Genomic DNA, 16,634 nt, shown 5'->3' with positions numbered 1-16,634 from the left:
GTTTCATAGTGATGTTTCATAGTGAAAAACTTACCTAGCTTTTGCTTTAGATCAAGTTTTTGACTTTTTTTGCAAATTAAGAATAACTATTAAGAAAATTAAGCATATAATCGCATACATCACATTTTACATCTTTACTGAAGAATCAGGATCAACAACTTCTAGGGATTTGTTTGAAAAGGATTGTGAGAAAAGTGGTGTCTTTTATTTCTTTATTTTGTAAACTTGTTTTTATATATGAAATCTGAGTTTTGTTGTTTCCTTCTCATGAATTTTGAGTAGTCTTCTTTATCATTCTCCCTACTTTGACATATAATTTTGTGAAGAATTGATTTTTTATTTTATACGGTTTTAAATATCAATAATTTGTGTTGATTTGAACTCCGATCTTCATTTACTTTTCAATTTGGCTAATTGAAATCTTAAAATGTGTTGAGAAACATATGCTTCGAATGGGCCATGACTTCTATAACATAGTGAGAATCACATTTAATTCCATGGGAAAAGGATGTCATCCATGAGATTGAGTGCAAATAAATAGACAAATATACTTTGTTGGATGCAGAATTTGAGATTTTAATGTGACATATTAAAATCCCCAATTTGGTCCAGTTGATTGGAAACTAATACGAGATTGTTAGCCCTAAGGCGAGGGAGTAATGAGAGCTCAGGAGTGGCAGTCGGTATGCTCCGAGCCTAACCACGAAAATAGGGATCTTTTTTCACACAATAAAAATTATATATATATATATATATATATGATTTTAATTTATTCACAATTCATATATACTTATTGTAAAGGGGAATGATGCTTTCTTAAATTTGAACTCTTCGTCACAAAAACTTTGTTTAGTTTTTGTAAGTTTACTTTTGATGATTTAGCAATTTGTTTAATTAACTTAAACTTAGTCTTTTAACTGTATCTTATTTAGCATTCACTCTTTTACTCTAGATTCGAATTTCGTACTTCACTTTTGTAGTTTAAATTGTATTTTACATTATAATCATAAGAAATTACTTATAAGCATTTCCAACTTCTATGTGGGATCGATATCTAGGACTCCATTAGACACTTTTATTACTTGAGTGATACATATACTTGCATTATTTTCAGGAGATTTGGTAGTTTAAAGATTTTTAAAAGATAAAACTATTTTCACTAAAGTTGTTTTTATTGGGATTAAATTACATATTTACTATTGTATCTGCCATGTGTTTTTTATAATATTAAAAAATATTTACAAAAATAACATACTAAATCCGCCCGCATCAGCTTATCACAGATTACATTACCGGGAGCAACAACAAGACGTGGTGGGGCTAAGTGTCTCACAAGCTTTAGAGGGTGACCAATTGGTTTAGTCGTATGGGACGAGTAAGTGAAACTCACAATATCAAGGAGGTCAACTTTTAGGCCTCACAAACAAGCACACTCAAACGGGGCTTCTTCTATTGACTCCTGAATCGGTGGTAAGTAAGCTACGTCTTGTTGTGCATGCATAAGTTGTCGGGCCTCACGCAGAAGCTAAAGGTTCTCCTATTGAGATGCATCCATCATGCATGCCTAATTAGTTAGAGAGGGAACTGAGGCGCTTTGTCAGCAAATTACATCTTCTAAGGTGGGAAGAGGTGGGGGCTTAACATCCTTGGCTCTTGATTGTTCTTTAGAATAGTGGGTGTTGGTGCTGGATGCTCCATTGTTGCGAGTGTTATGACTGGTGATCAATTAGCATGTTTCACAAGTCTTTCGATTGTGGGATTGTTATTCTCACAAACAGTGTCAAATTGATGTACACAAAAGATTCATGGCGGTTGACTGATCTTTTAGTGTCTTAGTATCGCATAAAATTTCAACACACAGACATTTAAGTGCTTGAACGATGTTTGGGTTCTTTGGACTTATCTTGTCGAGATGCTCAACTTGACTAAAAACTTATCAGATTTGAAATCTGTTTGACTTTCTGATTGGACACTAGAAGCTTTCAAAAATGATTTAATAACTTGATTTGACTCAAATTGAATCAATTTTGATGTCATTATGTCTGTATGATTAGGCTGGTCAGTTTAACTGTATGTATATTAAAATCGGTATTATAAATGTTCTTTAATTGAAATTTGAATATTTTTTGTTAATTTTTTTTTTTCAAGATTTATGCCACGCCTTCAAATGATGAAAATTATAATTACATATATGTATATATAGCCATCAAAGAATTTGGTGAGATGAAATTTAGAGTAACTTTCTAAAAAGGCATTCCACTCAAAGAGACATTCCACCTCCTCAAAGTGTTGCGAATGGAAGCAGGTTCTTCTTAGTAATCTTTTTTCCTTAAGTCAAGCAAATGATAGGAGAATATTCTCCTCATATATTAAAATATAATCAGAATAAATTTAAAATTTTAAAAACTATTTTAAGAAGGATATAATATACAAATAATCAATTCTATTTTATTATTATACTTTTTTAAAATATTTTTTAAATTAAATTTTAAATTTTCTACTTAAATAATTTTTTTTTTCTTGATTTAATAGAGCTTAGGCTCGAAATGTTTGAGGAAGGAAAAAACAAGTTGAAGTTGGCTTGGCTACAAAGCATTCCATGCATGTGGTCTTAACAAAAATGCTTACTTTATGAGTAAGAATGATGGTGGCATGAGTCAGGGTTTTGATATAGCACTTTTGGTGATGTTAGGTATGGTGTTAAAGTATATTGTACATTGAATAAAATGAATGTGGCATTTTTTTAATTTAGAAAACAATCTTTTTATGCTTTATTTTAATTAATATAAAAAGTAGGATATTAGAGATGCTATAGTTATCTTTGATGTTGTGTTCAAGATGTGTTGAGGTAACGTCATGATATCACCTATTCTCTTCAATAGTTATGAGGGAACGCTTACTGAGGAGAATATATATATGTTCAAAATCATATCATTTGATTGTGCTAATGATGAGATTGGTGAGGGATACTCAAGTGTGTGTGTGTGTGTGTGTGTTAAAAATCATATCATTTAATTGTGCTAATGATGAGATTGGTGAGGGATACTCGAACTACTTTTTGATGCAAAGTTATTTGATTTTAAGAAAAAACATATGAGCATATATTAACAATCATGTGGCATATATAGTTGAAATTTGTCATTCATGTGAGGAGGTTGCAGTGTTGTCATTCATGAGTGCGAATGTCATGACGTCATTGTTTATGAGTGTTGATGTGTGTCGAAAGATTTGTGGGTGTAGGGTGATTATTTAGTGTCTTAGAGTTGTGTGAAAATTTGACACATGTCTATATAATAAAGAAGAGTAGCAAGAGGAGACACCTCAATTTTATACGTAGAATCCCTAGAAAGGGAAAAAATCATGGGGCTTATATAATCAGTTGCTATTATTACATCCTCCCACTACAACCTCCATGGCTAACTACTATCATTGCATCCTCTACTACAACCTATGTAGCCAATAATTGTCATTGCATCCTTATACTACAACCTATGTAGTCAATAATTGTCATTACAACAGTCCATTATAGCCTATGTGATCAACTGTCCTCATTGTAGCCTTTTGTTATGACCTATATGGTCAATTGGTGTCATTGCAATCTTCCGCTATGGCCTTCGTGGCCAATCGGTATAATTGCAATTTTCCACTATAGCTTATGTGGTCAATTACTATTATTGTAGCCTTCCACTATAGTCTGTGTGGTTAATTACTGTAATGCAACCTTCCAATATGTCACAAGTGATTAAATTACAATCTTCCACTATGACTTATGTGGTCAACTGTTGTCATTGTATCCTTCTACTACAACGAAGTCTTTGGCTAACTAACACTACCGTAACTACCAACAACGACCTATGTGACGAACTACGACTTATATAGCTACCAGTTGCTACAATTTTCAATTATGACATTTATGACCAACTGATGCAATTGCAACCACCAACTTCACTCTGTGGTAAATTGTCGCCTTTATAGCAATCAACTATGGTCTTTGAGACCCAATATTGTTATTATTGGCAACATCAACATTTGGTGTAGCCCAATTATGACTATTATACCTGAATAACTATTGCACACATGTGATTATCAATATTGTAATTACATTTTCTCGAATTTAGAAGAAAAGTATACCTATGCACTTATAATCATATAGTATGTTATTTTGACAAGACTAGGACTAATGGTTTTTTCCTTTTTCGGGGTTTTCTACATTAAAAAAATTTGCTCTCCTCCTACTATTTTTCTTTTATTATGTGTTGAATCTTCATACGATACTAAGTCGTTAAATTATCACTCTATCGCCGCGAATCTTTCGATATGCAACAGGTATCTAGGGTATTAATGGGTTATAATTATTTAGAGTTTAAAGTATATTGTATATAGGGTAGAGTTAATGTAGCATTGTTTAAACCGGGGCAAAATAAAACATAACTATTTTAACTTAGAAAAGGAAAAATACACATTTTCATGCTTAGATAAGGTGTAAAAATTGAAGTTTGGGTGTCAGATTTATAAATACATATGAATTGAGTTGTATGTTTGGAGGAGAACACGATATCACCTATTTTCTTGGTTGTTTTTTTTAAACATTATATTTCGAGAGAACCCTTATCAGGTAGAATTTACACACTTTTAAATTTATAAAATTTAATTGTGCTAATGGTAAGACTGGTGAGGGACACTCGATCGCATGAATACTAATCTTCAACACAATGCTATTTGATTTTAAGAAAGAGCATATGATAACATACTAACAATCATGTGACACTCACATTTGTAATTTAGCATTATTGTAGGGAGGTTGCAGTGTCTTCATTCATCAGAGCGAATGCCACCGTTCATAAGTGCAAACGCTCGCACAAATGAGGCTATCATAACATGGAAAAGCGTTCGTGACGTTGCTACTCATAATTGTCAGGAATCACTTAGAGTCATTGTCAAATGTCACATGCTATTTTATGATGAATGAGATATATGAATAATCAACTAATTCTTATATTCTATTACTATATATATAAAAAAAACATCATTACATATATAACATTAGAAACTTGTTATTTAGATTTTATACTATCAAACCGATGTATTTACGGATCATTACATATATAACATTAGAAACTTGTTATTTATAAAATCTAGCATTCAATTGACATTTTTATACTATCAAACTGATGTATTTATGGGTGTTACTGATGTATTTACATGTGACACGATCAAATCATTGATAATTTGATAAAAATGAAAAAAATATGAGTTGGATTGAGAATTTGATAAAAATGAAAAAAATATGAGTTGGGATTTTATCATCATTTTTTATATTTGAGCGAGAATTTAAAAAATAGATGAAATATAGTGCTAAATTTATAAATAAAAATATTTTGGGTGATGTGTATGTAAATAGCCAAAATAAACAAATTCATACATAATTTTAACCATTACATTCCCACTTTCTTTCTTGCTTCATGCAATTTTTCATATTTTGCTGCACTAAAATGCTCAATTAGGAGTTTAGGACTATCAGCAGATGACAAGGTTAGATCTGTAAATAAAGGTGGACATTAATTTTAAATTTTGGGACCATAGAGGAAAGAAACAAGAAAAGGTGGGCCCCAATATCACCTGGGATGCACGTGATTCCAAGGACCATTCGTTTTTTTTCTAAATTTACGTATATATCACACAATTCTTATGTAATTACAAATCTACCACTTAAATTTTGATATTTTCAGCATAAACTTGAGCACAAAAAATTATATTTCCCATTTAATAATTTAATAATAATAATATTTTTTATTTAATAGTAAAATTTTAGTACTATGCATATAAATATAAGAATTTATGTGGTATGTATGTAAATATATAAAAATTGTGGTATGCATGTAAATGCCCTACCATTTCCATAATTGCTAGAAACCATTAGCACTTTCTACGCGCTGTCATTTGCTTAAGAAGTTATTTAGAAGGAAGTATTAAAAATATAAGGAGTATATATTTTAAATTTTTTATTTAATTTAAAATAAATAAAAAAAGCTAAATTTAAAATAATTTAAAATTTTTGAAAATTCCCATTTTTATTGTATTTAAAAATAAAACTAATTGATTTTAGCGTAGTCCTCTTCGCTCTTATCATATAGTGATGTTTTGCCCTGTCTATTTTATACCCTGGCTCATGTCATGTTGTCCACTTTATCATCATCACATTAACTCACTCGCATGTCCTTATATCTCGTAAAAAATAATGTGTGTGGAGTCGGGATGTAGAAGTACCTTGAGACACTGCGAAAAATAAAACGAGTAGAACAATATACTCGTTGTATTCTATATAATGTTCAGATGTAATTCTACATCCGAGCTCCACAGATAATATTTTCTCAATCTCTGGTTAGCTTGGCCTCCCTAGCTTCGCGTCTCACACGGGATTTTAATTAGGAGAGAATGAGAATGCATGTGTTTTAAAAATACATGCAAATAAAAAAAAAAAGCTAAATTTACATACTAAGACTCAAGTCTAATGCATTTATGTATTGGACATGCAAACATTGATATTTATATTTGTACCACTTTGGTGTCAAACTTATAAATAAAAATGAGTATTTTGTTTTTACAATGATAGCGACATTGAAGATGGTTTTTTTGATGTGACGTAAAAAAAATTGAGTCATATGATTTTGAATATTAATGTTAATTTAAGTATTAGATATGTAAATGCATAAGAATTGTGTGGAATGCATGTAAATGCCCCTAAAAAATCAATTTATATGATTAATAAATCATGAAAAGATATAATTAAACAAAACAAATGATACATGTAATCTTATTTACATGTAGAGGTCCCCAAATCATATTTATTACATATGCAAATTCTGAAACATTTAATTTACGCAAACTCCCTTCCATCTCTCTCCCTACCTAGCCTAGGTTTCCCTTCTTTCTCTCATTATTCACTGCACTTCTCACCAAAAACCCAACAATACCTTCAATCACATCTCTCTCGCATCTCCCCGGCATGCCTCCGACATGGCCCCCTCTCTGTTTCTCGATTTCTTCGTAGCTCTAATGACAACTGTATAAGAGATGAAGAGAGGCAGACGAAGTCGTAACAGTGTCCTTGAGGGCGTAAATGAAATGTTTGGGGACCTCCATATATAAAAAACATCCTTTTTGTTCTCAAAAAGTTGATGTCCATATTGCGAACAAAATTTAAAATTTTTTTAACAAAATAAAATCAAATTATATTTAGGATCTGTTTGGTACAACTTTCTGTCTTCTTTGAATTTCACACAGTCACCACAACTTCATTTGAATAATAACTTTTGCTGTAATTTCTAGAAATTTTAATGATGAGAAGTTGTTTTTCTTATTATGATTTGTTAAAGTGCGATGACTGTAAGAAAGTTGTTGTCTAATTTTTTTTCTAATATATATATAACTCGTATTGTAACTTTCTAAGAATTTACTTTTTCTACCACTGCTTTACAACCAACTTTTTAAGAAATTGGGGTGACTCTTACTTACACTTTAATAGATGTAACTTGATGTTTTATTAGTTCAAATGGATGTTGGAAATGTATCCTAGAAGATTTGGTAGGTTGTAGTGGTTGTTCCTAAGGCTTTAAGCTCAAGATTATCTAATGTCACCATCTCTATTTTTCTTGCTGATTTGCATCTGCCAAAGGAGGAATGTAGAGTAAAATGAATATAATACTCTAATAATATATTATGGCTATTTTATTAGGTTGTTTGGCTAGCATCAATAAGAAATGCACCGCATTCGTTTTGTAGAAGTTTTGAAAATTTAAAGGACTGATCGAAATGCAAAGTAAAATTACAATGCATTTAAAATTAATTATCTAGTTTAATTTCATTGTAATTAAAATTTGTTAATTTGGTTGACTTGCAATTACATTGCTCTCTTTAAAGTATTGTCCATTATCATCGCCTACAACATGTTCGTCTACGATCATTGCCGCCCGAGCCTACCGCTATCATTGCCACCAACCCGTCCTCATTACTACTATGGCCCTTACCGGCCACCACCACTCACCAATAGCCGCTCCACGCTACTATTATAGCTCCCATCAGCCCCCCACCACTTGCCATTGTTGCCACCCGCCCTCCCACAATCGCCCACTGGTCATCCCTTTGCTATCAATTGCTTTGCCATCGACCACCCATCGCCGCAGTAGCCACCACTCTCACAGGCAATCGATCGCCCCTCCACCACCGACCGCTCGTTACTATCAGCTACAGTCCTCCACTATCATCTCTAATAGATATATTTTACATTGATTTTCCTTTTTTTTAAAATCAAACAATAAAAATGTAAAATCATGCATTTATTTTAAACCAAATCAAACTACAAAATATTTCAAATACAATACATCAAATTTACGTAGTATCCATTTTTCAGAAAACTAAACACCCCTAAATATAAAACAACTATAAGAGGAAATATATTTATTTAGTTTGCAATATAATAAAATCAATATAAAACCTTTTATCTTATTATTATTATTATTATTATTATTATTAAAGTAATTATAAGGCAATGGTGTGAAAAACATCTTTCAAAATATAAAACCTTTTATCTTATTATTATTATTATTATAAAAGTAATTATAAGGCAATGGTGCGGAAAGCATCTTTAAGTAAATGCAGTGAGAATTATAAATATTTATTTATTTTTTCCAAAAAAATCAGAGCATGCTCTCTTAAAGTCGTCATACTTAACATATCTGATTATAAAAAGCAATTTTCAGCACAAAAATTTATATATCTAACACTTAAGTACTGATGAAAACATATAATCAAGCAATATTTACACATAACACATTTTTGTGTATTTATATATCTAACACCTAAAGTTTGATATTTACATTTACTCCCTTGGTGTCATAAACCTATGCATGAAAAAGTGCATTTCACTTTAAAAAAAAATAGCAATAGTAATATTTTTTATGCGATGTTAAAGATTTGAGTGATGCATGTAAATATGAATCTTTAGGTGTTTGCTAGGCAAATACATAAGAGTTGTGTGGTATGTATGTAAAAGTTGTCCAACAAATGAAAAAAAGCAAAACATCATACTTAAAAAACAAAAAAAACTCATCACTGAATGAGTAAATGGTAATTTAAATAAATCTTCAGCAAAACTTTTCTAGTCTCTGAAACATTCAGCAAGGGAAGAAAGAAGAAAAAGTTGAGAGAAATGTACAGCACCTCATTTCTTGATGAACTCCAAGCCATTTGCATTAGAATATCTCTCCATAAACCTCATGAACCTGTCCCATTCTTTTGGACTGCGCATTACATACTTTGCTTCTATTTTCGAAGGTTTTCCGTTCACAAACTTGGCGCTCACATTGGTCGATTGGAGCACGCCTTCCTCGTCGATCATGTAGAAACCGGTGATATCACCGAGTTCGCTCGAGGAGTCAAATACAGAAGGTTCGTCGAAGATAAAAGTGGCGACGCCATTTGTGCCGTCACGAGATTTGGTTAGGCTGACGTCTGGTATTGTCTGCTCGTCGGTTCCTTGGATGAACTGGATTGCAGGTTTGGTCATCATGGTGACAGGTCTTGATGTGTTAGAGTGAACTGCTGTGTGTTTTCGCATTGGAGCAGGAATCTGGAAGGGTTTTCCATGGAACGAGGAGTTGGACCTCTGGTGAATGGTTCTTGAAAGAGAGGATAGACCTTAAAAAGAATAAGTTCAACTAGTTAAAAATTGAGGAAGGTGTCAAAATTTTCATCTGGCTCTTTAGAGGAGGTCATTTCAGTCACATAGTTTATGAAAATGTAAATCGAGGATCTATTTGGGACGGCTACAGCTATTTGTAAAGAAGATTGCAAAACTATAGTGAGGAAAGCAACTTCTTACAAAACTATATTGTGCATCAAAAATAAATTTTTTTCCCAAAAAAGTCATACAACTTCTTACAATTACACTTTAATGAATTTGACTGTAAAAAGTAGTTCCTCATCACAAAAAAATCAGCAAGAAAACAATTCTTCAAACAGAATTATCAGTAAAAATTTGTCTCAAACAGACCCTGAGAGTAATAATCATGAATGACTATGTTAGAAGCATGCAAAGATTAACTGAAGAATATAATTGCCTAAGGATATGATAATGAACCTTGAATTATAAAAAGGTAATCCCACAAGTTAAATTGTTAAGAGAGACAAATTAAAATTTTAGAATTGAATCAAATTTATGTTAGAATAAATAGTTTAGTGGCATTCAGAAGTGCTGATCTCAACTAAATAGATAGAAGTGATACTACTCAAGTATTTTGGGCTTGTTTGGTTCTTAAAGATGAAATTAGCCTCTTAAGCCTGCCAAATAGTTTGTTTACTGAGAAACAGGGAGAATAACATTTTCCAGAGCAACAGCACCTCAAGGTAGTGCTGTAAAGACATGAATTTCAATGCCCATACTACAGTAATTACAGAGTATATAAGACCAATATGGAATCTTCTAGAGATTTTTCTATAAGCTGTAATGGGCACGCCTGCTGCCATTCGGTTATGGAATGATATCATTGGTGTTGGGGACCACTAGTTGTGCTATGTCTAATACCCTCCTGCCAGCTGAAGGTTCTTGGGAGAACCGTAAGCTTTGTGTGAAGATCACGAAATTGATTCTTTGGAAGGGCTTTGGCGAGGATGTGCTAGTTGTTGTCGAGATTGAATGTGTTTAAGTTGGATATTGTTAAGATGGATATGATCAAGAAGAAAGTGTTGATCAATCTCTATATGTTTGCTCCGCCCATGAAATGGGATTCTTCACTAGAGAGATTAATGTTGTCACAGTAGAGACACATAGGTTGAGTTACGGGATTACAAAATTCTTCAATAAGATGCCGGAGCCATAGGATGTCGGTCGTAGCTGTGGCTAATGCTCGATATTCAAATTTTGTTGAGAATCAAGCAATCGTGGACTGTTTCTTCACTTGCAAGAAAATGAGAGTATTGTGACGAAATAAGCACACCCCGATTGTGGATTTACAGTCAAAGCAGTTCCCCCACCCAGTCGGCATCAACATAAGATGTGATTTGGAGGCTCCTTGGTTCGAAGAGTATACCAAAAGTGACTCCTACCTTTAAGATAACAAAATTGATGAGTAAGTTGCTTGAAATTAGATGTCGTAGGCAAGTGCATCTTCTGGCATAGACAATTAATAATATAGACAATGTATGGAAGTGTCATCGTGAGATATTGAAGTGTCCCTGTCCGTTGGAGATACAGTGTTGGATTATGAAACGGAGGACTAGGGATTACATAAGCAGGTTGCTTCATTTGCATAGGCGTGTTGAAGGGTTGGAAATCCTATAATCCTACAGACTCAAGGAGTTGAAGTGCATACCTTTGTTGGCTAAGGAAGTCGCGATTTTCAGATTTATGGACATCAATTCCCAAGAAGCATGCAACTGGCCCAAAGATATTTGAGCTGGAATCGAGCAGCCAGATTTTCGGTCAGCTGGGAGATCAGTTTGAAATTATTGCTTGTGATAAGGATGTTGTCCATGTATAGGAGAACAAAGATGCAATCATTACTTTGATTGTAAAGGAGAAGCGTGGGATCAACCTTGCTGATTTGAAAACCCCGTGCAATAAAAAATTCAGAGAAGGTGAGGAACCACTGACCGGAGCTTGATTTAGTCCATATAAGGATTTCTTAAGTAGGCATACATAGTTCAGAAATTGTAGATCGTGAAACCCTATGGTTGTAGATCGTGAAAGCAAGATTTTCATTGAGATTACCGTGGACGAATGCATTTGAAAGGTCAATTTAAAGTATATTCCAATTATGGTGGAGAACAAAGGTGATAAGTATGCGGATTGTAAGAATTTTAGCTACGGGGCTAAACGTTTCATGATAGTTTATGCCAAATTCTTGCCGGTGACCTTGAGCAGCAAGTCTTGTCTTGCATCGAGTAACTATACCTTGGGCGTTAACTTTGGTACTGTATGTTCATTGTGAACCCATAATTGTTTGATTTGGTGGGGGAGGAACCAATACCCATCTTCCTTGTCATTGAAGAACATTAAATTCCTCTTGCATGGCCTTTTGTCAATGGGAGTGTTTGGACGCTCGAGTGTAGGAGGTAGGATCATGTAGAGGTTAGATGTGATGTAAGAGATTAATTTTCTGGATTGGGCGAGTTGTCATGTGGTGTGTGGGTGGTTGGACTACCGGTGTAGTTGTTTGTGTGATAAATACAAGTCTTGGAGAAGATGTGGTGAGATTGATAAGTAGAGAAGTAGAGGATATCATAGCTGGATTAGGAGAGGGAGTTGGAACCGTAAGAGATAGGTAGGTAGTGGGTGTTAATAGAAATGGTGGAATTGAAGAAGTGAAAGGCTGATGAATAATTGAAGGCGTAGTAGATGTGGATTGAAGTGGAAAGAGATGTTCATCAAGGAGTAGTAGATGTGGATTGAAGTGGAAAGAGATGTTCATCAAGGACGACGTGACGGGACACTATAATTATGTTGGTAGAAGGATTGAAGCATTTATAACTCTTAAGTTGTCATGACTAACTGAGAAAAATGCATTGAACGGCTCTAGGTTCAAATTTGTGAGAAGTTTGATGTTTTTGTCGAGGGTAGCAAGCACATTCAAAGGCATGAAGATAAGTCTAGGATGGAGAATATTGGTGAAGATGCTCATATGGTGATAGATGAGAAATGCTTCGTGTTGGCATTCGGTTAATGAGGCGTACGACAGTTTGGAGTCTGTCGATCCAAAACTTGTAAGGAAGGTGTGCTTGGTGCATTAAGGCTTGAGTGGTTTCATTAAGGTGTCAATGCTTTCGTTCGACAACACCATTTAGCTCAGAGGTGTAGGGACAAGAATATTGGTGTAGAATGCTAAGGTCATTGAGGAAGATATTTAAGGGGTTATTATTATATTCTTTTCCACCATCCAACCGAAGAATTTTAATTTTAGTATTGAATTGATGCTGGAGTGATTTAATTAAATTTATAGTAATGTTTGTGGTCTCAGATTTCACACACATAGTAAACACCCAACAAAATTTAGAGAACTCATCAATAAAAGCAATAAAATATCTCTAGCTAAGAAGTAATTGGGGAGGAACCCCCTACATCACTATGAATAAGTTCTAGACATTTGTATTGTTGCCCCATGCTAGATACAAATGGTTGTTTGTGGCTCTTGGTAAGATTGCATGTGGTACATGAAGTTAAGCTGGATGGAATGAGGAGAGATTGGCCCTTGGATATGGCAGCCATAATGGTAGTGTGGATGTCCCAAGTGTCAATGCCACAACTCAGTTTGTTGTATTTTAGAAAGAGATGTAGTAAATGCTTGTAGTAGATAAGTAGATGCTGGAGTGGAGTAACGTCCTCTAAAACCGGGACACTTGAGAAGTATCTATTAAGTCTGAGGATTAGAAATGATAAAGCCATAAGGATCAAATAACACTGTGACATTGTTGTCTTTGGTTAGTTTGTGGATAGATGGGAGACTATGAGAAAGAAGAGGTTGGTTAGTTTGTGGATAGAAATGAGATAATGATAAAGAAGAGGTTTATGATGAATTTGGGAGAGTTTGAGCTTACGATTTGGAGTGAGAAGAAGACCGTCTCTGTGCTGAATTGGAACAGTTTGTTTGTTGCCTACCATAACTTTTTCATTACAATTATAAGTTGTAGCTAGTTGGAGTTGGCTTAGGTCAGAGTTGAAGTGTGCGGTTGCACAAGAGTCTAGAATCCATTCTTTGGAGTTGGCAATGAGAGCTTGAACTGGAATTGATGGCCCGTACTAGAAATTCGTCTGGTGCATACAAATAGATGCATAACAACCCGTTTTATGACATATTTGGCATGTTATATTGGATCTAGTTGATGTTCTTCTTCCTCGTGAAGCATTGGAGTAACCTCCTTTTGCATTTTTTGATTGATTTCAACCCCCTTCCTCTAGTAGAGATTGTGTTGCATCCTCTGTAAGTATTCAGCGCCATGGGGGTTTCGGTTTTAGCAATAGATTTCGCATTCTCATTATTGATATTGATCTTCTCACTAGAGAGCAGAGAGTAGAGATCATCCAACACAATTGGTTGAAGTGATGTTCTAATAGTTGCTTTAAATGCGTTGTAGGTTGGAGGTAATCCATTGAGTGTACAGAGGATGGCATCTTATTAATCTAACTTGGGCTTATATAAGACCTTATAATATTTTACAAATTAATCCCTATACTTCCTCTATATTTTCAATTTACAATTAGGACTCTAAACAAGATACAGATCTCAACATTTACATGTATAACACACAAATCATTAACATCACATAAAAAATAACACCATCACTCCATTTAAAAAAAAAACACATATTTCTTGCATAGGTTTATGACATTAAGGTGTTATAAGTGTAAATATCAAACTTTGGGTGTTAGATATGTAAATAAATAAGAATTGTGTGCTATGCATATGATTTTCCTAAAGAAAAACTTTGAGAAGACATTACCTACTTCTATGCGGTGATCCGATCTAATTCTTCCAATTTTGCATCAAGAATCAGTGGTCTATTTTATGAACCCAACAAAGTAAAAAGGTTGAATTAGAATAAATAGTTGAAGTAAATTATCATATTAACCAACTAGAAGGCTCAACTCTTTTTTGGGCTTGTCTCTTTTTTTTCTCCTCTCTCAGCTTCTTCACACTTATGAATCTTAAACCTAAGCTAACACTAAACCAACACAAGTACTAATGTGAACAAAAGAGTTCATGAATATGCATATGTTATAAACATTCTGTTATTTAAAGGAACCAACTTGGTAGAAGATTGATTTGTAAAGAAAGAGCTTAACTGCTCGTAAGTTGATGTATTGTTAGAAATTCAGTTAGTTAAGAAGGACAAACCCCTTAGGTCCATCTGGTTAGAACAGGTGAAAATTTTCAGGTAGATGTGCTCAGGAGATATGCCTTCTAAAAGTCACATCGAGTGGGTAGACAAAGGACAGAGGTTTAGCTTTAGTCATCATTTTCCAATAAAATGCAACTATTTAGTTGATTTCACTTGATGGAAGTATGAAAGGCCTTTTTCCATTTATAACTACAAATAGCATAATGACAGGAGACCTGTCAGCTATCTCAACCATAATGATCCTAGATAATTCATCCAGAAGATAGATACACCAAATCTTGGTCCAGCCACTCAACAACTACCTCTGTAAGAGCCAACAAATTCACCAAATCTGATTGAAAATTTAGCTATGCTCATTATTACTGACTACATCATTGTCCCAACTTAAACGTTTAAAAAATTAATTTAACTGAAAGCATCATCTAAATCACTTTTGCTCAACTTTATTAAAGCTATATCCCTGTAAAGCCTCTTTCTTAAGAAATTATTCAGATTTCAGAACAGGCATAAAGTTTATGGAGAATCCACAATGCCTCCACCTTCTGGAAATTATTACATTGTCAATAAATCCAATACTCCCCCAAAAACAAAAGCATAAATTATGATAATACAGCCCAAAGAGCCGATCAAAATATCACCTTTTTAGCTAAAATCTCTCATCAAATTGCAGGAAATCCCTCAACAAATATCACAATTTGCAACATGAAATGTAAATTTGGATTTTCTAATCAAATCTCCATGATTTGAAATGAGTGAAGTATAAGATCAATCAATTAAAAACTATATCATATTCATCTCAAAAGAAATCCAATGACTCTAAAACCCTCCTAACCATCTGGCTCAGGATATCCACGCCGTTCCAAATTTCCAATGAAATTGCAGTTTCCATGAATACAGAAGGACAAAAAAGAAGAAGTTTTTTCAAGGTAAAATCAACCCCGGTGGTGCCAATTTCACTTCATTTCCGACCCATTTACGAAATTAATTCCTCTGAGAACTCAATCAACACAAGTTATTGAAGCTTTAAAACACCTCAGAATAAACAAAAGAAAGATTCTACAACCAAAAAAAAATAGAAAAAATTTTGCGCTTCACATCAGATCATTCCAAATGAGCAAGCTCATTAATCAATCGTTACAGAAAGGGTAGATTACTGGTTGAGAGAAAAGGAAAAACAGCACTTTGGATTTCAGAATCTATGGAGGAGAGCAGAGAGATGGTGGAATTAAGAGAGAAAAAAAAAAACTTAGTGTTTACCAAATGAGCGACGCTTCTGGGGCCAATTAGCAATCGTTGAAGAGAGAGCAAGCGATTGCATTGCGGCCATCTATTCACACAGAGCTGATATGGAGAGCAATTGGGCGAGAAAGAGAGAGAAAGGTGGGCGAAGGAGAAAGGGCAACAGTGGAAGCAGAGAGCAGTGGAGGAAACAGATGGTGTGTTGCAAGGATAGCCATTCGCTCACATAGCATAAGATTGGATGAAAGTTTTAAAAAAAAATGGTTGGGATATTTCATGAAAATAATAGTACAAGTTTTTATAACATATATCATATATTTTTTATCTCATTTTTTATAAAATTAAAAACATCTTATAAAATTTATAAATTTTAACAGGGATTATTCGAGCTCGGCTTGTAATGATGACAACAGGCTTACGAGTTTGAAGCTAAAATCAAATTATCAGGGGAGCACATTGGAGAAGACGTCTATGATTAGAGAAAATGGGGGAGAGTATCGCAA

At 33.8% G+C, this 16,634-nt stretch overlaps 1 protein-coding gene across 1 annotated transcript; it reads right to left on the bottom strand.

Moving 5' to 3' along the window:
* Positions 1–9,129: 9,129 nt before the first annotated feature.
* LOC110027140 (photosystem II reaction center Psb28 protein) lies at positions 9,130–16,376 on the bottom strand. Its single transcript, XM_020728445.1, has 2 exons — positions 16,150–16,376; positions 9,130–9,696 (listed from the first exon to the last, which is right to left on the bottom strand). Exons 1-2 carry the CDS (start codon positions 16,217–16,219, stop codon positions 9,221–9,223), a joined length of 546 nt encoding a protein of 181 aa, XP_020584104.1. The 5' UTR covers positions 16,220–16,376; the 3' UTR covers positions 9,130–9,220.
* Positions 16,377–16,634: the final 258 nt, after the last annotated feature.

This window comes from Phalaenopsis equestris, unplaced genomic scaffold, assembly GCF_001263595.1.
Source record: "Phalaenopsis equestris unplaced genomic scaffold, ASM126359v1 Scaffold000414, whole genome shotgun sequence".
Classification (NCBI taxonomy): Eukaryota; Viridiplantae; Streptophyta; class Magnoliopsida; order Asparagales; family Orchidaceae; genus Phalaenopsis; species Phalaenopsis equestris.
Note: the sequence above shows the minus strand (reverse complement) of the source record. Positions and strands in the feature narration are given on the sequence as shown.